This window comes from Coenobita brevimanus, chromosome 52, assembly GCF_032717465.1.
Source record: "Coenobita brevimanus isolate Jiangsu-jjx chromosome 52, ASM3271746v2, whole genome shotgun sequence".
Lineage (NCBI taxonomy): Eukaryota > Metazoa > Arthropoda > Malacostraca > Decapoda > Coenobitidae > Coenobita > Coenobita brevimanus.
The window spans coordinates 1,624,926-1,651,028 of NC_137005.1; the positions used below are offsets into that span (position 1 = coordinate 1,624,926).

Here is a 26,103-nt window from a genome sequence, read left to right on the forward strand (position 1 = left end):
TTAGACTCACCTTTCCCTTTCATCTTTGTTTCAAAGCTAACACATCCAACTGTCTTCTCACAAACATTCTCCCAATATTCTCTCTTTTAGCCTCAATCGTACTACATCCACGCACGTTCACAGACTCATTAATCTTCAGGGTATGGTGATAACTCAGTTCTCCATCCCATTCTATGCCCTGTCGCAATGTAGGAACTAAGAAAACAAAGGATGGGGTCCGTAGTCCCCTTACCCCGTCCCTTTTAGTCGCCTTTTACGACACGCAGGGAATACGGTGGCAGCATTCTTCCTAACACAATCTGGCCGCAGAGTGGCAGTACCACCCCATAGTGTGGCCAAATTGCCCAGGGGGGGACACAATATGTATCTAAATGATATCTGGTACTCTAGATTTATGAAGGTTAAACTCCAAAAATTTCTACAGCAACTGTATGCAGGAGGTAAGCGACTAACGAATTTTTGTCTTCATTATCATCATCATTAGTGTAGTCACCATCATCGCCACTCGCCAGCATCATCATCATCGTCATCATCATCATCATCATCATCAGCAGCAGCAGCATCGTCAATCATCATCATCATCTATCTATAGCCCGACGCCCTAATTCCGCAGAGGGTGGCCGCAGACAAAACGCCTCCAGGTCGCTGTCACCCACCATTTGACTGCCCTCCCCCAACTCACTCCCCCCTCCCTCATTTACCTCTGAACTTCATCCCTCCACCTCATCCTTGGTCTTCCCCTCCCTCTCCCTCTCTCCACTTCATGTACATACACCATACACCCTCTTAATCAGTTATTCTCCATTCTCTCCACATGTCCAAACCACCTCAGTGTATTTCTCCTAATTTTCTCAGTCACAGCTACACCCACCCCACAACGTTCTTTCATTTCTTCATTCGTCAACCTGCCCCTCCGTGTCATTCCACATGCTCCTTTCAAGTAACTCACTTCCACTGCTCACTCTTGACTTGTTCCCTTCTAGCAAGGTCCATGCCTCGCTTCCATACGTCAGGGTAGCAAGTCACTTCGTAACTTCCATACCTCTCTATTTCTCATCACCGCATTCAGTGAAACAACCTTTCTTCCATGCTGTAGGTGTGGGTGGGTGATGGTTCGGGCAGTGCATTTCCTGAGAAACGTATGGGACCTACGGCCGCGAGATCTTGCGTGAAAGTAGGAGAGCGTGTTTACTTATTAGACTACATAGTAACATGGAACCTTCAAGCTGGGGACGCCATACTTTTTTATGCAGGTCAGATTTTTATTTTTTTTTCTCGTCGTATGTAATAATTTGAGTGTTTATCGTAAGCTCTACCTTTATGAATATGCCAAGCATCGAACTGTGCATTACCAGGCAGAGTCATTGTTGGAAGTAAAACATATTGCTATGAAAAACAAATGTTAAGCTCTCGTGTGAAACTTGTGGGTGCCCATCAATAATTTATATTGATTCGGACAGTTGAGGAGGGAGATGGTTCGGACACTGTCCAAACTATTGCTCCACTATTACCAGATCATGACCTTATTAAATGATGATGCTACTTCTACTTCTTTCAGTCATTTATATTTGAACACAGTGAAACACCATTCTTAACCCCTTAGGACCGCAATTGTTTCGGCCAGGGGTGTTTTGGTGCTTTCACTAAGGGCAAATTGACTGTGTTCTGGCTAAAAAGGAAGATTTTACACACCTGACAACGCAATCCGTAACCCCCGTAGGCCTAATGGTTACCGCACAATCGCGCGTCAAAGTTCAAAAAAAGTTTATGATAGTTACCCCTCGAAAACAATCGAAAACATGAAAATTTTGATAACTATTTATTTTTCTTATTGAAACAGGTCATTTCAAAGTGTTTTGTCACACCAACCATGAAAACAGGTGTATGTAGGTGTGGGGAGATAAAGTAGGCTGTGGAAAGTAGGCCTACAGGTACGGGGGTTGGAAATAACCAACTTTTTGCATGAAAAGAAAGCACTTCATTGTGTTCTGCAACATCTACCATGAAAACAGGTATGTAGGTGTGGGGAGATAATGAGTGTGGGGAGTAGGCCTACAAGGCCTTGGTGGTACTTAGGGAGAAAAATTTTGGCAACAACCAAATTCTCTTGTCCAAACCCTCCATTTCAATGGAATTTGTCATACCAGCCATAAAAACAGGTGTGTATATAGGTATGGGGAGAGACACGTTTAATATTCATGCCATGTTCTCTTTAAATTTTCATTTACAACAGGTAACTTTTTCATTCCTGTGCTCTTCTTGACTAGCTGCTCACTGACTCTTCCTCATATACCTGTGTATTACACTTTGACATCTTGAATGGCTCAGCTCTCCCTTCTGAGCTATTTAACTTTTATGTGTTTGTCATTGTGTGTGTGTTCTTACCTAATTGTATCTTTACAGGAATGAGTCAAGCTCGTATTGTCCCGTGTCTTAGACCATATTTATCGTACATATCCTTAAATTTGTGAATTGTTTTGGCACACACTATTTCATTCGGTAGTGCATTCCATTGATCAATTGCTCTGTTTGGGAAACTGAATTTCCTTATGTCTTTATCACCTCTCTTCTTATGCAGTTTTTTGCAGTGTCCTCTTGCTGATGCTTCTCCATATGTTAAGTAATCGTTTATGTCTATTTTCTCCTTTCCTGATATGCACTTATATAGCATTATCATGTCACCTCTTTTCCTTCTCTCCTGTAGTGTTGGTAGATTCAGTTTATTTAGTCTTTCTTCGTAGCTTAGGTCCCTTAAGCTTGGTATCCATCTTGTAGCAGCCCTTTGAATTTTTTCAATCTTGTCTATATGCTTTTTGAGATGAGGACTCCAGACTGTTGATGCATATTCCAGGGTTGGTCTAATGAATGATGTTATTATCCTTCTTAGCATGGTGTGTGTATGTGTGTGAGAGAGAGAGAGAGAGAGAGAGAGAGAGAAAGTTTTCATCTGGATTTGGTAAAATGGCTGAGGTATAATTGGCAACGAAGATTTTTTTTTTCTTTTTCTGACTACACTGGATGGTAACCATTAAACCAAATTATGACGCCAGGTGGTTTGGTGAGTAATTAACCCCTCCGTGGTCGCCGGCGTCGAATGACATTTAGCCGATCAATGGCCGCCAGCGTCGTTTGAGCGCAGCCTATAAAAAACTGGAAAAATTTTTGGGAAGTGAACGAATGTTCTGAACGTCTTCACACTGACCTACACTACACTCCCATACACATCATCAAGCAGTTCAAGGCCTGCTGCTGTGATAAGTGGATTTTCGATTTTTTCGCTCCTAGCCATGCCTAAACAAGCACAACTATACCCATTATCTCGACCCAGGTAGAACACATCATCTTTGTCCTCTCTTGCAAAACACACACAACCACCTGTTTACGATTATGAAGTAGTACAGGCACATACAAAAAAAAAAACATGATAAGTGAAAAATAAATTTTTTTCTTGGTATCTTTACCTATTTGCTCAGGTTTGCTGTAATGGTTTGGATCATTTGATGCATTGCAACTTGTAGAAAACTGTGAAAACCTTCAGGAAGTGAACAAAAATCTGGGACATGAGACTGACCCTGACTTCACTCACACATCAGCTGTCAGTTCACCACTTGCTCACATGACGAGTGGATGTACGATTTTTTCGCTCGTGGCCATGCCTAAAAACACACAGTTACACCTATTATCTCGACCCAGACAGAAGATACAATCTTTTTCCTCCCTTGCAAAACACACACAACCACCCTGTTTACGAAACAGCAATATATATTGCGAAACTAACAAGGTAAAATGATAAAGATGAACATAAAATGATAATGAAAGATGAACATGTTATTACAGAAAAAATACATTTTCCCCCCGTCTGTAAACTTATTTATTTCTGCTTTGTATCTGTATTCGTAATAATTAGACTTCTGAAATTGCATTACGATTCTATTTTTAGCCATGCTCGTGGTGTGGGAGCTCGAAGTTGCGACTCAACTTTCGCATTGCTAATCGGATCTGACCCTCCACTTCATTCTCCTGTGGCAGTCTAACCTTGGAGGACGTGCAGGTTTCTCATTTAGGACCGAAAATTCAACTCTTTCGCTCCCTTTTCCAAGCATGGGCACAACGATGATGTAAAAAATAACTCGAAACTACCATAAACATATTTTATATCAAAAAGATGAAAAAGTATTCATAAATTTTTTTTTTCCAGCCATTCCTAACAGATTGTGTACTGAAATCATTCGATATCATCATATCTCATATATGCACAACATTTCGGCACCATTCGTATTGTTTTGGAAGGTAAAAAAAAAAAATAACACCTGCCCAGTCTCGTTGCAGCAACGCCCCTGGCTGGCGATATCGGTTGCCGATATTTCTGCAACTTCCTCGCTCCATTGCAAGCCATAAAATGCGTCTAGGAAGCTGGGATTTGCACTGTTAGGTGCATCTGAACTTTCTCTTCAGTATGGCAAAAAAAAAAACAATTTTCGAAACTTCAAAAAATGGCCCCGGCATTGGCCTGGCATGCACGGAAATTTCCGGGCCTTCGGCCACGGAGGGGTTAAGGCACTCCAATTGGATTGATCTGGTGCAGGTTTATATCTAAGGGGTGGCTTTTTTTTTTTTTTTGTGTCCGACTCTGGGCAAAGGCTTCAGGGCCTATATCTTGGGGGCAGTAACCTATCCCAAGGCCCAGTAGTCCTCCTACACCTCCACATGTCACCACTTCGGCACTAACACCCACCGTCCATATTGAATACATGCTAGGGCTGTCTCATACAGGACTAGTGTATTGGTATTAGTGGGGGTTTTTTACGACATGTCAGCGGGTCATCTGGATGGTCAGGAAAGTCTGCTTTTTATGAAATTCAAATCCTTAAACTGTCCCCTGCCCCAGCCAGGATTCGAACCTGGGCCCATCAGGACTGCAAGCCGCCTCTATACCGATTCAGCTACCGTTATTGCTCATCTAATGCCACTCAGGGACGAGTGGTGCTGGTCACTCTCATCGCAAACGTCAGGACCAACTTGCCTAGCCCTGGGCTGCTATGCTCCTTATGGGGCAACACTTAGATGAATGATTTTTTTTTTTTTTTTTTTTTTTTAGGACAATAGATCAAAGTCAAGGCCACAGGACTAGGTTAAATGCCAATCTACCAAAATTGCATTGAACAGTTGTTGTCTGAGTTAGACCACATTATGCAGATGGGCTGAAGGTATGGCAAGAATGAAAACATTCATTTTTTATAAGTCAAAGGTCAAGGTCACAGGGAAAATTCAAAGGCCATGGTCATAGGATGAGGTCAGACTTCAACCTGTGTATGTGTGTGAACAAAATCTGATTTGGACCAATCATGGTGGAAGGGTTCATGTCCAACAAAGGAATTGACCTAGATTTTTTTAAAGAATAGGTCAGAGGTTAAGATCACATGACAAGGACACCTTAAACAGTTGTCCAAGTTAGACCAAACTTTGTGGAAGAATTCATGGTAAGATAAGAATAAAGGATTTACAGTTTGAAATCAGTCAGTTAAATGTCAAGGTCAAAGATCAAGGCCACTTAGCATGGTCAACTTAAAATTTTTATATGATTTTGACCAAACTTTGTGTGAGAGCCCAAGGTAAAGCAAGGATGAAATTATTAATTTTTTAGAACAACTGGCTAAGGTAAAAGTCACAGGACAGTCATTTTCAGCCTTAACACCAATTGTTGGATGAGTAGGTATCACACTCTCTGAGTACTCCTTTATGCATGCCACTCACTTCTTTCGAAACCTTAGTATTTTCCCAATATACCTTTGCCCTCGCCCTGCACTCAGCTGCCAAGTACAGTAAAACCATTATATCCACATATTTTCCCTTCCTTAAACTTTCCTCTTTCCTCTAACTGCTGCACCCACTTCATCATTCCACTTCCAAGTAACCATATGTCTAGAGACTCCCTTCACCAATACCTTCAGTTTAGAAAGCCCCAGCATTCATTAACACTACCATATACATCACCATCATCTAGGCCTCCTTTTCCACTGGGTGAGGTAGGGTCCTAAGAAAGATAAAACTTAATAAGATACTAAACAATGGTTGCCCAAGTGAATGAGCCACACTCCCATTCACTACACAGTTCAAGCATTCGGAATCCTGGCTCTACTTGATAAGTCAAAAAACATTCAGCAAGTAGCTGCACATTCATCTGTCTGACAGAGTCAATCTAATGACTGTCAAGTTAAAAGGGGGTACTAAACCCTGATGGTCACACACTCCACACAAAATTCATCCAGCTAGTTCAAACACTTGTCAGCTGCTTAGCCTTGTTAGCTCATGTGCCTGTACAGTACATTACCTCTCTTTCTCACACATTCAGTTACATATATGCTACATTCATTTATTCATTCATTATCTAATCCAGTGTTGCCTCATGAGGGGCATAGGAGCCCGGGGCTAGGGAAGCTGGTCCTGACATTTAAGATGAGAGTGACCAGCCTCACTCATCCCTGAGTGGCATTATGTGAGCAATAAACCCCAACCACCCCTTGGATATAAATGTGCACTGGCTAAATCCAACTGGAGTGCCTTAATTGCCCACTAAACCACCAGACGTCATAATTTGGTTATATGGTACCATCCAGCATAGTAGGCTAAATGGTTTTCTGGTGTACAGGAAACCATTTGGCTTGTCACTCAGTGTAGAGTCACCTGTAGACAGAAGGATGAGGAAAGAATGAGGGAAAGAAAGACTGAAGAGGAAGGTTGAAAAGAAGGAAGAGAGGAAGGGGCAGGCAACCGAAAGAAGCACTACATCGAGTGAGTGGATGGTTAGTGTGCACTACATCTCTCTCTATCTATTGACAGAAGCCTTCATCCTGTAAGGGGTGGCCACAAACAAATTGCCTCCATGTCACCCTGTCACCCTCATTTTCACTGCCCTGCTCCGAGCTCACACACCTCTCTCTCATATACCTCTCCAAGCCATCCCTCCGCCTCTACACTACATTACTTTCATGATTTACTCCTGTGTAACTCAGCTTGAAAGACCTCCTCTGCTCATTTGTTAACTTCTACACATACTTCCAATGTGCAAAAGCTTTTATCTGTAAATCAAATGTCCTCATCTTGACGTTGCAGACTGTTAAGTAGGATTAATTATAGTGCATCGCAAAGTTTTTTTTTTCTTTTTTTTTTATTAAAAGTTTTATTTTTCCCTTATTTTTAATCACTAACACGGTCAGAATAATTTAAATGCAACCTAAACAGTTCACATATACATATACTGTAATTATAAAAGTCTATGCTGTATACAAGAAATGTCTTTCATGAGAACTAATACATAGATACATGTATCAAAAGCCTTACTACATCATATATATATCACAAACATCCACTTTAAGTAGAGGTATGCAACAGTTGTCTACTAGAGTTTGTAAGTACCGTAACATTTCCTACAAAACTTGTATTCTGTTGCAGATCCCAAAGCTTTAAGATACAGGAGAGCATACATAGTTCATAATGTAGCTGGTCTGTTCTGCTTGCCGGCTGAAGAACATATGTACATTTAGAATTAATAACTGGACCACAGCCATTGCTAAGCTGCTGAGATGAACTATGATGCAGTGATAGAATGTCTGTTGTAGAAGTAACTGGTTAACTGGACAGAATGTCACAACATTCATCTGGCCTGTGATGCTTGTATGAAGGATAAATTCTCACCCTCACCTCCCCTACATGCCTGCTGCTTGCTGCAACAGTATGAAAATAAAATTAATGATACCAGAAGCACCTGCATGTGTTATGCAAAGGTTATTAACCCCCCCTTTTATTTTTTCAAATAACATACACAACAATACACTGCAGAATTAATGCTACAAGTGTGCATGGAATTGAATTTACAATTTCATTTCTTTTTTTCACTATGGAAAACTGCTGAGGCCTGCAAATTATGTTGTACCGATAAAAGATAATACTAGACAATTTTATTCAGCTTAGGAACCTCCTCTCTTCCTTCCTTCCTTCCACTTGTCTTTCTTTTCTTCATTCTAGAGTCTACAGGTGACTCTAAAATGACTGACATGCCAAATGGTTTCCAGTACACCAGGAAACAATTTACTATGCTGGGTGGGAATCATATAACCATATTATGGCACCTGGTGGTTTAGTGGGTAATTTGGTGCTCCAGTCGGACTGAGCCTATGTAGGTTTATATCCAAGGGATGGTTGGGGTTTATTGCTCATATAATGCCACTCGGATGAGTGAGGCTGGTCACTCTCATCTTGAATGTCAGGACCAACTTGCCTAGCCCCGGGCTCATACACTTCTTATGGGGCAACATGGGATTTGGATGATGGGTGGATGGATAGTAACCATATAACCAAATTATGGCACCTGGTAGTTTAGTGGGTAATTAAGGCGCTCCAAGCAGATTGAGCCGATGAGGGTTTATATCCAAGGGATGGTTGGGGTTTATTGCTCACATAATGCCACTCAAGGATTAGTGAGGCTGGTCGCTCTCATCTTAAATGTCAAGACCAACCTGCCTAGCCCCAGGCTTCTACCCTCCTCATGGGGCAACACAGGATTAGATGATGACTGAATGAATGAAGGAACCCCCTCAAAGGGACACAGCAAGAAATAGCAACCCATACAGTATAAGAAAATCATTCCAGCCTCCCTTTGTGATGAATGTACTGTGCTTCTTACCACCAGGTGCTACATAGCTTAGGAAAAACCTCTTGTGATGAATGAGCTTCTTTCCTACTGCCAGGTAATACTGTATACAGCTTAGAGAAGACCACTTGCAGTGAATGTACTTCTGCTTCATGGAATCCTGATTCCATGTTTTGTGTCTAGAATATGATTATTCTTATGATGAATATTTCATAACATATATTTCATTATTCATCTGATAATCCTGAGATAGTGCAATGAACTACTAATAGAAATGTTAAAAATCAGTGCTACACATGAAAGAGTATGTCCCAATACTTCCCCCCCCCCCACTGCACTAGCTCACTTCTCTTATAGGAAAGAGCATGCTTACATGATTTCACATTCGACATGCATAAACAAGGAGATATCCTGACAGCCAGTACTGTCAGAATGACACCACTCCAACACAGTGGCATGTGCTTGCGTGCGTGCGTGCATGCATGCATATGAGAGACAGAATCCCTTAGGAATTCCCCTCCCAGCCTTGCTGACTCGCATTTATCATGGTGAGTATGCTGCAAATTATTCCTCCTCCTAGGTGTAAGAGCATGAAGCATCAGTAAAGGATACCATAAGCAGGAAGAAGAGAGAAGACCCTATGGATGGGCAGTAATGCTCGGTGCCTCTGTTGAGGGGGAAAAATAAAAGTTCTTAGCTTTGCAAAAATCCCTTTTCCCCCATTTACTACATCACTGGAGGCACCAGACCAAAGGTGGGAACCCATCCATGTCTAAATCTGCCATTCCCTGCTTATCTACCAAGACATTCTGTAAGATGTCTCATTGGACATACAAGGTGCTACCCAAAAGTTCCCAAAATTTGACTAAAGAAGGAAAAATATTACATCAAGTCCTAATCATCACCATCCCCTTCAAAGTAGTCTCCTTGGGTGTGCAGACATCGATCCCAGTCCTTCTCCAATGATCGTAACATGTTCTGGAAGTCCTTAAGCATCAGCTTGTTCATGACCTTCTGCAATTCCTCCTGGATCTCCTCAGTGGTGTCAAATCTTAGTCCTTTCAGGTGGATTTACATTTTCAGAAAGAGGAAGAAGTCACAGGGGGTCAAAGCTGGTGAATGATGGGGGGAGAGGACAACTGGTATGTTTTTCTATGCCAAAAACTGCTGAACAACAAGGGTTGTGTGCACAGGTGCACTGTCATGGCAATGCACCCATTTGTTTGTGCACCACTAGCCTGAACATTTTTGCCTCATATCCTCCTGGAGCCATCTCAGAACGTCACAGTAGAACTTTCCATTGATAGTCTGTCCTTGAGGAATGAATTTCTTATGAAACAGCACCCTCCATGTCGAAGAAAGTGATGAGCACTGACTTCACATTGCTCATGACCTGACGTGCCTTCTTTGGTCAGGGCAAAGCTGGGTATTTCCAATGCGATGATTGTTGTTTGGTTTCCGAGTCGTACCCGTAAACTCAGATCTCATCACCAAGGTGTGACATTTGAGAGGAAGTCAAGGTCATTTCTAGCCGTTTCCTTGAGCCCATACGATGCTGCTTTTGCTCATCAGCCAGGAGCCTCGGGACAATCTTGGTGGCAATTTGTCTCATGTCAACGTTGCCAGACAAAATGCACTGGCAAGTTCCATACAATAAGGTACGACGTCTGTCCGGAAAGTATCCAGCCATTTGATTTATATATAAAAAAAAAAAAAAAAAAAAAAAAAAAAAAAAAAAAAAACTTACCTAGGACAATGGCACCTTAGTCACTTTCAAAGTACTCCCCTTGGGACCTCACACACTTCTCCCTGTGTCCCTTCTCTTTAGAAAAGTCTACAAAGTCCTCTTTTGGGATCTCCATCAGCTGCCTCGTCTCTTAATCTCATCCATGATCTGAAATCTCCTCCCTCTCAATGGCGACTTTAGCTTTGGGAAAAGCTAGAAGTCGCAGGGAGCCAAATCTGGGCTGTAGGGGGGCTGAGAGACCTGGATGATCCGATGTTTTGCCAAAAAAAAACCTGCACGAGACGGGAAGAATAGGCGGGTACATTGTCCTGACGAAGCTGCCAATCACCATTTGCCCACAGCTGCGGCCGTTATCTTGTTACTGCATCCCTTAGCCTGCGAAGAACTTTGATGTAGTACTTCATTATTATCTGGCCAACAGAAGCATATTCATTGTGAACATCTTCATAATAAAAAAAACACTGTTAACATGGTCCTGACTTTGCTCTGATTTTGCCATGCCTTCTTCAGACTTGGAGATGCAGGCTACTTCCACTGGGATGACTGAGCTTTTGTTTTAGGGTCATATCTGTAACCCCACGACTCATCTCCAGTTATGACCTTTTTGAGGAAATGTCAGTTATTTGTTAGCACGAAATTCCTTCTGCTCTTGTGACTGGAGCCGCGGAACGAATTTTTCCGCCACACGTTTCATGCCAAGATCCTCTATCAAAATCTCTGAAACACTAGTCTGTGGAATCCCTAGATCTTTTAATTCTTGCAGTCAATTGCCAATTTTCGATAATTGCAGCCAGCGAGCGTTCAGCATTTTTGGGTGTTCTTGTAGAAGGCCTTGAAGACTGTGGATCACTTTCAACAGATTTTTGCCCACCTTTGAAGCATCTGTACAACTATTTTATGTGGGCTTAACTCACTGAACCAACCCTGAAAGCCTTCTTTATCATTCAAACAGTTTCCATGGATGAATGTTCAAGTTCGTGGCAAAACTTGATGCAGATTCATTGACCTACTTGCTCAGTCACTGTGAGTGCGAGTCACACAGTTCCCACGCTCACTCAACAGAGTCTGCCGGCCAACTGAGTTTTCCCACGGGAGGGTGGCTGGTCTCACACGTGCAGAACAATCCCCTCTGAGTGCCTGCCAAGTTACATCGAGGCTGCACGACCACTTCTTGAGTTATTCACAGTGGCTGGATACTTTCCAGACAGACCTCGTAACAGTGTCACAAACATCGTGGATTGTCCTCCTGCAATCTTCAAGGATGACTGCACAAACTTTGGCCACATTGTCAGGAGATGATTTGGTGGAAGGGTGCCCAGGACATACATTATCATCTGCGACGTTTGTCTGTTCTTAAAATGCATAAACCAGTCATAGATTTGTGTAACCCCCCAAGCATTGTCACCAAATGCTTGTTTTAACATTTCATGAGTTTCTGCTGCATTCTTCCCGAGTTTCACACAAAACTTGATGCACACACACTGCCCTTTCACATCCTCCACTTTTGAGATCACAAAATTCACAAAGTAACCCAATCACAACAATAATACACAAACACATGCAGTGAATGCATCCACTCTGCATGAAGCCACTTGACACACTAACAAACAAAGGGTATGTGCACTGCAACCTTGCATCCACACACCGTACGACAAGCAGTTTCTGCCCTGCTTTTAAGCTTTGGGAACTTTTGGGTAACACCTCGTAGTTTCTTGATACTAAACACAGAACCATTTTGGTGGTAGTCTCTAATCTTTCAGGGCTGGATGCGGGTCAGGCCTGACCCAAAAGCGCCTTTGGATTTCACAGCCCTTCCGAATGTCTTTCAGGAGCTTAGTAACGTGGGAAAGTCTCACTGTGTTGATGTGGAAGAGTTGGTAGTTCTGGGTTGCCAAAACATGGATGTGGTAAGCTTTTAGAAGGAAAAGACACCAAATCTTGCACCTCCCATAAACTGAGACTACCCTGTATTTAGAAATTAGAATATGATTAATGTACTGAGTGATTTGACTGGAAAATCAACTCCATACAACTCCTGCTAATATATTCAGGAGTGAAGAAACTCATTTGAAGGAAACAAAACTAAAGAATGCAAAGTGTCATCAGCATGAAGGGACTAACTAATGGCAACCTTACCATGTGCCTATTGAAACACTGGAAGTAAGTTGAAATGTGATGAACACCAAATGTTGTAAGAAAGGCATACGTCTAACAAATGATGGTTTATTAGCCCCTTGATGCTGGGAAGGTTTTGGGTTTGGCCACCATCATTCTACAGCCATATTTCCCTAAACTGACATTTTTAAACCTTTGTATCTAGGAAAGTATAGCAGTTAGGGAAATAATACCAGTACACCAGTCTTGTATGAGACAGCCCTAGCATGTATTCAATATGGATGGGGGATGTTAGTGCCGAAGTGGTGACATGTGGAGGTGTAGGAGGAGTACTGGGCCTTGGGGTAGGCTACTGCCCCCGAGATATAGGCCCTGAAGCCTTTGCCCACAGTTGGACACGTAAAAAAATAAAATAAAATAACAATGATATTACTCATCAACTCTCTTGTGAATGAAAGCATCCCCAGGTCTGCTGGTGGTCATATCAGTGAGTAAGGCTAGGAAGAAAATGAGTAACTTCTGGTACTTCAAGCAAGATGTCTTCATGCATGTGATCACAGCCCAAACTTTGGCTTCGCTGTCCATGTGATAACTTCTCCACTGCTAGATAAACTAGACACAGTGGCATCCAAGGCATGCCTTATGGCACTATCACTGAGCCCTTTCCTAGTGTCTCTGGGCAGAGGCTTGGCAGGGGTGGATGAAGCAAGGGGTCTGCTTGAGGTGGGAACAGAATCAGATGAGGAGGTTTCAGAAAACATCGTCCAGCACCTAAGTCACAGAGAAGAATGGTGATGAGATAAAATGGCAGCCAGTTCAAACTGTGGCGGGATTGCATTTGCGGCTCCTCTCATCACCCAACGGTCTCTGTCCACCCCTTCTGCGGCAGCCTATGTCGTCACCTGGCATGTAAGGGTATTAGTGCATGAACATGAGGTATTCTCTAAAGGGGGTGTGTTGGTTATATCAGCTATATAACATCGGGCATCTGATATTACATTTTTTATGAAAATATGCATTAGACAATGATTTTTTAATTTCTTTTGGGCCTGTTTGTTGAGGACCCTCCAACAGGCTGTGAAATTAACTGCAGTAAGTTGCCTTGTATTCAAGTATAGTAAATGATAAGTCTCTTAAAAGTGCATATATATATATGAGGTATTTTCTTTATGAGGAGTATAATTATCTTGGCAATTGCATATCAAATATCTTTTCAAAACTTTGATAAAAATATGCATTAGATGTTGATTCTTTATTTTCATTGACTGAGGTCCATTTGCTGGGGAGCTCCAACCCTCATCCAAGAATGTTCCAATATTTGTTGGGGACAACCCGAACGCAGCCTTTGAATGAAGGCCCCATGGCTGGTTGGAGGCAACTATGAAAACCAAAATGTGTGTTCGGACAGAGTGGGCTTCTGGGGACGGCAATGGGGATGACTGTGAAAACAGCCCATAGTCCCATTATCTCTTAGGGGGAGTTCACTGAGTAGCTTGAGTGACAATGTCCAATGGCAATCGTTTGTTGGTGATCACACCAGGAGAGGAGACAAACAGCTTTGTTACAAAGAGTGGACTGCAAGACCACCTCCATGTAAGGCTGAACTTGAAGATTCAGTCTTACCTGATGTAATTAGTCATTCTTTATGTCATCCCTGTAACCTCCTCAGAAAGCTGTCACTTTGAGGACTGCACACAACGTTCTCAACTGTTTTTTACTCAAAAAGATTTACCTGGCCTGTTTCTTCCTGGATGTCTCATTTGGAAATGATCTTTGTCTAACAGTTGGGCTTGGTCTCTCACTGGCTAGTCTGTGGTACATTTTGCAGAAAATGCAAGGTTGGCATACAGTCTCACTCTGAGGTTCATCTGAGCACGGAAACCATGAAGAAGGGCCTGAGATAATTAGGATGACAAAATTTTTCATCTGTTGACATACCACATTCATGAGGGGCAAGAATATTGCAATACTGTAGTTTGGACAATCCTCCTGCACTTAAACAGCTAATGTGTTATCCTAAAGTGGTGCATGTGTTAAATTTGCACATCAGACAGCTGGAACCCATATAAGAGCTAATGAGTTAACCTCATGTCTAACCAGACTCCTACTTCTACCCTGTGACCCTTTTATGACCAAAAATGCTTACTGATATGCTTCCCAAGAAATATTTTGTTATTCTGAGGTAGAAGACATAAGATGGTGACATTAAAAAGGCATGAAGCAACAAATTACGGCACTCATCTTTACATACAAAGATAGATGGCTTCGTGTTGAGAAGGGATCTGAGGCTGAGGATCTGGGACTGGGCGGGCCTCCAACCCCTCTGTACCTGTTGGGTAATGGAGGTGGCAGGCAACCTTTTAAACCCATTGGCTGTTGCAGCATCTGAGGAATCATGTGATCCAGTGGGTTTTTTGTCCTGGACAAGAGAAGAGTGGAGCTGGTTTTAGCAGTGGCAGGAAGTAGACTGTGATAAGACACTGGAACAAGCTGTTAGGCCATCAGCAGTAATCCTGCTTCACTTTGTATCCAAAACAGCCTGTTCCTGAACAGAATGTCTTAGAGTGCTGTGTCACTGACAGCTATTGCACATCTTGTTCTTGGCCTCCTCAAGGATTTGGAGATTACTTAAGTCCTTCCAAGAAGGCAAGCCCCTTGACTTCACTTGTGCTGCCACAGATGCCTCCTCATCGTCTTGAGAAGCCTCCTCCTTCCTGTCTGTTGCCTCACTGAGGTCACTGACAGTCCATACAGGACCCTTATCCAATGGGTCATGAATATCCTCCCTAATCATTGACACAAATCCCTCCCTCTTATGTACGCTACTTCTACAGCTACCAATAATATGTTAAGGAGCTGTATTGGTAACACAGCTGGGTAACCTCTAATAGGATCTTGCACTACCCATGCTAAATGATCCATACACTCACATCCTTCCAAGCTCTGACTAAGTTGGCAATTGCATCCCTCAGGTTAAACAATTTCCAAGATTCCTTAGTGTCTGCTGGTGTTGTCCATCTTCTTTCGTGCTGACTGCATGCTCAGTCCACTTCTGCTCCAAGCCAACCATCTTCCCTGATGCTCCTCAGCTCCACAGTCATATTTGGGGCCTACCACATTTGCTCATGGGTGATCTTACAGAGGAGTCCTCAAGCCAGGGACTGAATTTTGGAGGTGGTGGTTGGTGGTAAAAACACCTGCTGCCTAACTATGTATGCCAGATGACCTAGGCAGTTATCTGTGATACGGACTACGTTGAATTCCCCCCCCCCCCCAGCAAAAGTCTCGGCTGTCGGCACAAATTTCATCATGCCAGTAAGTTACCATTTTGGCTGTGGCCTATCATTTCCGAGTTGTGATCCTGCTTAGTGACCAACCGCTCCAGGCTCACCTACAAGCAACTATGGACAGGTGAACTGGTGGATGACAAGCAGCCTGAACTTGCACTCAATGGTTGTATTACCACAGAAAGGGAGGGTAAACTGCCACTTGCTGGCTCTGAAGCCTGGTGCCTGCTTTCTTCCTGTGACAAAAAAGTTTCAAGTATAGCCCAATTATCCATACTGAAGACCTGGGCTATTTTGTAGCCACATATAATTTTCGCCAACACAGGAAGAAATGGGGTGGTTGCTTCAACAGCAGCAGAGGATACTTCAGCATTCAACTTACCGTGGAGAGACCCACATGAAATACAAATTCAACTACCCTCTGCTTGCAGAGAACTCCCGGCATGGCTGCATGTGCATCACTCCCACCACTTTTCCATAAACTTTATTAGCCTCACAGAAAATTGGGATATCGAAAGGAAGATTTGCTTCATGCTGAACACGCACGTACGAACGCACGCGTGCGTGCACGTGCACGCGCGCGCACACACGAACGCACACACACACACACACACACAAACACACACACGAAAAAGGTGTATGATAAAAAAGAGAAAGGGATGTGGCATGGAACAAATGGAGGAGAGCCAGTAATAGAGCAAAGGAAGAATACAAAAGAACTAGAAATGAATACAGTATATTGTACAAGAATCCATAGAGAGAAAGAAAGAAATTTTGAGAGAGGCATAATTGACAAATGTAAGGTGCCTAAATTGTTCTGTTGGTTTGTCAATGGCAAATTGAAGCACAAGGAAGGAATAATTTTAAAGTAGAAGGTCTACAAAGATGCAGTAATGCAAGCTGAAATATTGAACAAAAGTTTCCAATCGGTTTTCACTAAAATGAGTGATTTTGTGGAGGGGAAGGAAGTGGCTAGAAATGTAGTGCTAAAAGATATAAAAGTGGAAAAGCTGAAAGTGTATAAATTACCGGAAACTCAAGATGTACTGAAGGCTCCAGGGCCTGATGGGATCTCTAACTGGATATTAAAGGAATGCAGAGAACAACTGGCGGATGAGATTCATGGTTTAACAGCGTGTTCTCTGGAAGAAGGGAAAGTGCCTCAGGAATGGAAGAGGGCCAATGTTGCACCAATTTATAAAGGAGGGAATAAGGAAGAACCCCTGAATTATAGACCAGTGTCCCTGACAAGCATGGTCACAAAACTGTGCAAGAGAATCTTGAAAGACAGATGGATAAAATACCTACAGGAGATGGACATTTTAGCAGGAAGTCAGTTCCGATTCAGGAATGGAAGATCATATGTCCCTAACCTCTTGAGCTTCTACTCGAGGGCAATTAACATGTTACAAGAGAGAGAGAGTTGGGTGGATTGTGTATATTGTACTTAGATCTGGAGGAAGCCTTTGACAAAGTACCCCACAAGCGATTAATGTGGAAATTGGAGCATGTTGGAGGACTGAAGCGGAACCTCTTGGAATGGATTAAAGACTTCATGTCAGACAGACAGATGAGGACAGTAATTGAGGAGAGGATGTCAGGGTGGATAGAAGTAACATGTGGAGTCCTGCTGGGCTCAGTGCTGACACCTGCAATGTTCCTGATCTATGTAAACAATATGATGGATGGATTGAACAATTATGCAATGTTCCTGATCTATGTAAACAATATGATGGATGGAATGAACAATTATGCGAGCCTGTTTGCAGATGATACAAAGATTATGAGGAGAGTTGAAGCTGAAGAGGACTGCAAAATGCTGCAGGAAGATCTGGACAGAATTTATGATTGGAGCCTGATATGGGAAATGAAATTCAATGCTAAAAAATGCAAAATACTGGAAATGGGTAAAAGTACTAAGAGAACACCATTGAATTAATGGGAAAGGAACCAATCACAAAAGTGAGAAAAGACAAGGACCTGGGAGTGCTGGTCCAGGATAATTTGTCACCTGAAAAACACACTGACAAGACTGTAAGGGACACATATGCTCTAGATAAACATAAGAGTGGCATTTCAATACATAGATGAGGAGATGATGAAAAAATTGATCGTGGCTATGATCCGCCCAAGGTTAGAATGTGCGACAGTGGTGTTGCCTCCACATAAAAAGAAAGACGTAAACATGATTGAGAGAATACAAAGAACAACAGCCTACATGGCCAGTAGCCAGACAGATCTATCGTACAAGGAAAGACTAGAAAAGCTGGGTCTGCCTTCCTTACAGGAAAGAAGAGAGAGAGGTGACATGACTGCAGTGTCAAGGCAATGATGGGAGTTGACAAAATTGACAGAAAAGACCTGTTTGTATCGGATGGGGGAGCAACAAGAGGACGTGGAAAGAAACTGAAAAAGACAAGTTGCCTGAAAGATATCAAGAAATACAGTTTTCCATACTGTATAGTTGCACTGACCTGTAGAACAGCCTGGACACACACACACACACACACACACACACACACACACACACACACACACACACACACACACACACACACACACACACACACACTTCATCAAGATCTTCTCACACTGCTGGATTTGGTGGGTTTTACTGCTGGAATTCATGTTCTGTCCTATGAACTGGTGTAATCACTTTCTCCAGGGATCTTTCAGTCATAAGTTCCATTCTAAATATTATGTGCTATAAACATGGCATATTATATGCAAGTGTGCTATACTGTACTGTACAGCACACCAATATCAATTATCATCATAAACAGGTGGAATATGTCTAAGGCATCTCTGAAATACATCTGCAAACCTGATTTCCCATGCTGAGATGGGAAGATAGGATCCAAAGTGCAGTGCTGTGCTCTCAGTGTGGACATATAAGCCTACAAATATGCCATAAAAATACCATTCCTGTTGCATGAGGTGGTACACAGTAACTTTATCAATATGTGATCCCTCTTCTGCACATAAAGAGTACTGCTGGGATTCTGGGAACTTGCTGTTTACTCAGTGCCTAGAATCACATATACTGTATATATATATATATATATATATATATATATATATATATATATATATATATATAAAGAGGGAAAGCTAAGACTAGTTAAAAGCTAGTTAAAACTCCCTTCCTCCCATGAGCAGTGGAACAAGGCTTTTTTTTTTTTCTTTCTTTTTTTTTTTTTTTTTTTTTTTTAATCCAAAGGAAAGGTTGAAAGCCCACAAATTTGTCCTATTCTAAGAAAACAGAACCAAGAAAATGCCACATTCAAAATCTGTTTACTATGAGATGCCTGGACACACTGTTTAAAAAGCTGGAGGTCACACAGTGGGAAAGACAGAATGAGATAGTACCTTAAATAACCAGCCTGTAACACAAGAGGCAATTGGTATGGTCACCTCGTACCTACACCAGGAGTTAAGCACTACAGTACAAAATTACAAAGATATTTGTATTTTACTGGGGATATATAAGAAACAATACTACAGTCCTCATACTGTATATTCCCTGGAAAAAAAAAAAAATGTTGACATAGAGCAGTGGAAATATCACTACCTCATACTTCTGTTACAAGCAGTATCAGACCTCCATTGGTATAGCAGGATGGAAGATTGAACCAAAAACTTCATTTATTCTTGTATTTGTTTCACCAATGAGATCAATGGTCAAGTTCTGGACCTTCCCAGTGTGTGGAAAACAGTTCAAATAATGATGGCTAATGTGATGAGACTGTGAACATGTACAGTAAAACCTCTACAATTTGTCATCCTTCAAGTCGGAAACCTCTACAACTCGGGAAGGCTCCAAAATATTCATTCAAAAAATGAAACTCTCTGAGATCCGCTTCCACCTGGACAAGTGTCTGGAGGGAATGGTGCAGTACGATGGGTTTGATATGTTTTATCAAGCCCTCAGGGATGCCAGAGTAGCTGTTATGAGGAGGCAACATGCTGAATTGAAGCAGAAAAAGATCTCTTGATTTTTTAAGCCAAGTGTTCCACCCAGGGAGCCTCAGCCATCCACGAGCAGCGAGTCCTCCTGCAGCTTGATCAGTACTGTGTCAGACTTACCTAAGCACATTTTTCAGACTGACAGTGACAGTGATTAAGTGATAAGTTCAGTAGTGAATAAGTTCTGTACAGTAGTGGTTAAGTGTTTAGTGAATAAGTGCTGTACAGTAATGTTTAAGTGTTTAGTGTTTAGTTCCCCAGTATAGTACATGTGATAAATACATTACAGTAATGGCCTTTATAGTGTTAATTGTGCTTTACACAGTGTACAGTGTCAAGTACAGTACAGTAAAGGTGTGCCCAAAAGTGATCTTGAGCCCCCCTAACACCTCCAAAAACTACCAAAAGTCCTCCTCCAGGCCTGGAATACACCCTACAACTGCATGGAATCATGGTACGGCAGCTTTTACTGGTTATTGTAAAAACTTTTAATTTTTTCCATTTTTTCCCATTTTTTTCCTTTTTTATGTGTGTGTGTGCTGGGGGGGAACTTAAAGTTCAACCATACAACTCAGCAAATAGGCTAACTCGGCAAGGCTTGCACGTGTATTATGCCGAGTTGTAGAGGTTTTACTGGAGTATACTGTTGATTCTGTGCTGTAAAATGTAATTAGAACTATCAATCTGTTGTGATTAGTACAAAAATAGTAGTATAGTATTATGGAGTAAAAATACCTGCACTGCATATCTTAATGTAACATAGTACTATACAATACTCATAACAGAGCAGACAGGTCATTATGAAATGTTTACCATCCATCCATCCATCATCCAATCCTATGTTGCCCTATAAGGAGCGTAGGAAGCTGGGGCTAGGCAATTTGGTCCTGACATTTAAATGAAAGTGACCAGCCTCACTCATCCCTGAATGGCATTACATAGGCAATAAACCCCAACCACCCTTTGGATATAAACCTACACAGACTCAATTGACTGCAGCACCTTAAACCACCAGGCACCATACTTTGGTTACAGTATATGGTTAGCACATATATAAAGCGAAGATTTGAGCCACCAGTTTGGAAACCTCTTATCATCTGGGGAATACATTACTGACATGCAAGTGAAATACAATTTTGTATATGTTTTATCTATGTTGTATACACATTTGTTTAAAACCACAATAAAAGCACATTACAGGTCATCTCATAAGTATATATACAGCATTTTATACTACATATTTTACAATTTCTGAGTACTCATAATATTAGACTTTGCATCAGAAACAGCTTGCATTATGGCTCCTGAGCTCTGTGACCCACCTGCTGGATTGTTTCCCTGAAATGCAAAATACCATTCATCCAGCTGAAATTATAAAAGCTTTACAGTCAGTTAATCAAAACACCAAACAGTCAAAATGATGTCTTGTTTTCTCTTAAGGAACTCACCATACTGGGGTTGGCCATGACAAGGCTGATTGTTTTCTATACACTGGAAACTTAACCAGGCACCAAAATAAGCTACTGTAGTAACTTAGCTGATATAATAACTTCATAACAGCTGCTGGAACTGCTGGGTTAGAAGCTACGTCTGATATGACATCCGACAGTATCAATGATTTTGCTCTGACTCTGTGTACTTGTGGCTAAGTTTGCTGCCTAAAAGTGACAACTGTCTAGCTAATTACCAGGCTTGTAGCCACACATCACTTATATGCTGGTGCTTCCATGGTGAGTGGTAACCAGCCTTCTTCAGTTACATGGAACTTCTCAATCCTTGGTTTTTACAAATGTGAGGCAGAGGTCGTTCTTGTGTAACAACATTTTGCTCTACTGAACTTTATGAAGTTACTTGGTAAAGTTCAGCGGAGAAATGTTTTTTACTCAGGAAAGACCAACACACAAAGTGTGTTTTTAACCAATTCCATTAGCATCACTTGCCACAGTCTTTACAAAATTCTCAGTCCTTACCTTCATGGGTTTATGACATGAACAAAATCTTTCAGCAGACTACAAACACTGTACTGCATCTAGTACAGTACAGGTACTGTATGATACTGCCAATTCATACTGACATGTAATTCCAGTATTTGACTGCATAGAAAACAAATTACAGTATTGCAAACAATGGCAGAGATTGTGTCTGAAAGGGAGGTAGGTGAAGATGCTGCATGGTGAAAACCAAGAGTTACATTTGAGTATGGAGTTCACCAATTTAATGTACACGTGAGAGAACCAGGGCTGGAAGAAAAATGATCAAAATGGCAAAACAGACCATCAACAAAAGAACAAGACAAACATGTAAGGAGAGTGTAGCCTGGAAACTCTTCCATCATAGCCATCCCCTGTTGAGAAGTTCCCTGAAGAGAAAAATTTCAGAAATTATATATATATATATATATATATATACAGTACATCCCCTAGTAAGCACCTATATGGGCGGCAGAGGACGTCGCGTACTAGGAATGCGCATACTGTGAATACATAAACATGGGAAAAATTACATATGGGCAGCACCCTCCTTCATGGGCAACCCTTGAGACGCTTTTCAGACATAAGTATTGTACTGTACAGGGAAACTATCTAAGACATATTACCTAAGATGAAGTAAACCTACAAGATTATTGCTTTACTAGGTAAATCAACAAGGATATGGCTTAATTAAACCAACAAGAATATGGTTGAAGGTGGGTGGAGCATAGGCTACTGTTATCGTTTCTTGGGGGGCAATGTTGCATACTGCGGGTAACCCCAGATTTAGGCCACTCTTCGCTGCCCATCTCGCTTACAAGGAGTTCAATTTGGGTACTTAAAAAAAAAAAAAAAAAAAAAAAAAAAATCGCGTACAAGGTGGATTGCGTACTCGGAACTCACGAACTGTGGGGATGTACTGTGTGTGTATATATATATATATATATATATATATACTGTGTGACTGTGTGTATATACAGTATATATATATATATATATATATATATATATATACTGTATATACTGTGTGACTGTGTGTATATACAGTATATATATATATATATATATATATATATATATATTAGATACATAGATAGATACATTGATTGACAGATAGATAGACTGACATACATATCTATCTATCTATCTATCTTTTGCCAGACACCTTAATCCCATAAGGGGTGGCCACAAACAAATCGCCTCCATGTCACCCTGTTCCCAGCCATTTCACTGCCCTGCTCCCAACTCACATCCCCCTCTCTCATATGCCTCTCCAGCCTATCCCTCCATCTCATCCTCGGCCTCCCCCCCCTCCCCCCCCTCCACCTCACTCACATACACTCTCTTTGTCAGTCTTTCACCCTCCATCCTCTCCACATAGCCAAACCACCTCAGTGTGTTCCTCCTAACGCTTCCTATCACATCCACATCCACACCACAACGCTCCTTTATATCCTTATTTGTCAGCCTGTCTCTCCATGTGACTCCACAGGCTCCTCTTAAATAACTCATTTCCACTGCTCTCACTCTTGACTTGTGTCCTTCCAACAACGTCCAAGCTTCACTTCCATACGTTAGAGTTGGTATCACAATACTGTCATGTAGTAACTTTTTCACTTCCATGCTCACTTCCCTGTTTCTTATCACTGCTTTCAAGGAACCAGCAACCTTTCTTCCCTGCTGTACCCTTTCTAGCACTTCACCTTCCAAACCTTCATCCTTACTCATCACACTCCCCAAGTACTTAAACGTACTCACATTTTCCAATTCCTCATCATCCAACCTCGCTGTACATTCACCGACTTCACCTCTCTCAAAGACCATCACTTTACTCTTCCCTTCATTCACCTTTAGATTCCATTTCTTACACACTCTCCCAAACACATCCACCAAGCCCTGCAGCTCCCCTTCGTCTTCACTCAAAAACACAGTAACATCTGCAAACAACAGTACAGGTAGTTTCCAAACACTACCCTCTCTCACCAGGGCCACTCCAACATCCACTACCCTACCTTGTACCTCTTTTATTACCCCATCCATGTACAGATTGAACAACCATGGAGACTGGACACATCCTTGTTTCAACCCAACCTTCAAAGAGAAAAATTCACTCAGTTCACCATCCACACGCACTGCAGCCTTAGCACCATCATACATACTCTTCACAGCATTCAACAACTTCCCATCTACTCCATATATTCTTAATACTTTCCACAATCATTGTCTATCCACCCTGAAATATGCTTTCTCCAAATCCATGAAAGCCGCATACAACTTCTTTCCCTCCTCTAGAAACTTTTCCACTAAAGATCTAAGAATGAATATCAGATCTACACAACCTCTTCCCTTCCTAAAGCCTCCCTGTTCTTCTCCAACTAATTTCTCTGTTCTTTCTCTAACTCTGTCAATAAGTATCCTACAATACACTTTTCCTATTATACTAATAAGACAAATGCCCCTATGATTACCACACACTGCTTTTTCCCCTTTTCCTTTGTACAAGGGAATAATTATACCTGACTTCCAATCCTCCGGGACTCTACCTTCCTCCCAGGCCAATCTGCACATCTTCCACATCCATTCTACTACTATCTCTCCCCCATGCTTCAGCATTTCACCACACACTCCATCAATTCCTGGGGCTTTCCCCAACTTAACTTTCTTCATTGCTTTCACAACTTCTATCCTACTGATTTCTTCCTGTCTTCTCACCTCCCTTCTTCTTCCAGCCATTCCCAAGCCACTTATACTCGCATTACTTCCATCCTCTATGTTCAACAATTCCTTAAATTGTTCTCTCCATCTGCTCACTTTTTCTCCCTTCTCCACTAGGAATCTACCATTTTTATCTTTCACTCCCCTGCTAACTTCACTACCACCCTGTCTTACTCTCTTCACCTCTTTCCAGAACATTTTCTTACAGTCCCTCCACTTTACACTCAAATTCCTTCCAAATTCCTCATCCACTCTCTTCTTGCTCTCTCTTACTAATCTTTTCACCTCTCTCTTTCTTTCTACATATAACTCTCTCTTCTGCCTCTCAACTTCTTCCACGCCCCTATTTCTCATCAATTCATTGTATGCTTTCTTCTTTTGTGCCACAGCCTTTCTCACCTCTTCAGTCCACCACGCTGTTCCTTGCACCCCCCTCCGTCTTCTCTTCCTCCCACACACCACATCACATGCTGCACATATTTCTTCTGTTAATATCCTGCACACACCTTCCACGTCCCCCATCTGCTCCAATTCATATTTGCTCAATCGTTCCTTCACTCCTCTCTTATATTCTGCCTTTTTCTCATCCTCTTGTAACTTTTCCACTCTCCTTGCAAATACTCCTTCTTCCCATCCTTCTCTTCTTCTATTTCTCCATCTTATTTGGATATTGATTCTGGGCACCACCAAGTAGTGGTCAGAAGGTCCACTCCCCCAACCTTATTCTATAAGCTCTTGCATCCATTACACATCTTCGCATCCTTTCATCCACACACACATAATCAATCATTGCCTTCCTTTCATTCAGTTCACCACCCACCGTTCTCATCACTCGCCATGTATACCTATGGATCATTTTATGCCTGAAGAGGGTATTGGCTATCACCAACCCCCTCCCAGCACAAATGTCCACTAACGCACTGTCATTCTCATCTATTTATCTATCTATCTATCTATCTATATATATCTATATTTATCTATCTATATATCTATCTATCTATCTATATATCCATATATCTATCTATCTATATCTATATCTATCTATTTACAGTATATCTATCTATCTAACTATCTATATCTATCTATCTATCTATATATCCATCTATCTATCTATCTATATCTATATCTATCTATATACAGTATCTATCTATCTATCTATCTATCTACCTATCTATATACAATGTATACATATATATCTATATACTGTATATAGATAGAAAGATAGATAGATAGATACAGATATAGATAGATATACATAGATTTATATATAAATCTATCTATCTATCTATCTATATCTATATACCTAGGCTGCTTCCCCCAAGGAAAGGGAGGTAGCCGAGACAGGACGACACACTCCCCATTTACTCATCCATTCAAACACATTCATTCTCATCTTAGCCCCAAAGAGTAGAAGGGACAGATCCTCACCACACCACACCGCACAAGCGTCAACTGCGCAGTGCAATCAGTGACATCTGCAGCAGGGCCCAACAGAAGAGCTGGTTCACACCTGCCACATCATAATAGACCCATCCCCTTACCCGCACCTAACCTGACTAACTGATCAGACCAAATGTGGGAGAATATCCCCTCAGGGCTGCATCATCATTTATTCATTCACAATTTCTCTCCATTTATTTCTGTCACGCATAG

The 26,103-nt window shown here is 41.6% G+C and overlaps 1 protein-coding gene across 3 annotated transcripts in view; it reads right to left on the reverse strand.

The window, feature by feature from the left end:
• Positions 1 to 7,200: 7,200 nt before the first annotated feature.
• LOC145400460 (putative OPA3-like protein CG13603) overlaps positions 7,201 to 26,103 on the reverse strand; it is a 33,383-nt gene continuing 14,480 nt past the window's right edge. For 2 of the 3 annotated variants that reach the window (XM_080272974.1, XM_080272975.1), the window contains exon 4: positions 20,396 to 21,103. In XM_080272974.1, the coding sequence (XP_080129100.1) occupies positions 21,008 to 21,103 (96 nt within the window). In that variant the 3' untranslated portion in view covers positions 20,396 to 21,007. Of the gene's footprint in view, positions 7,725 to 20,395; positions 21,104 to 26,103 lie in introns of those variants that run through there. The other variant, XM_080272976.1, reaches the window with a different exon arrangement.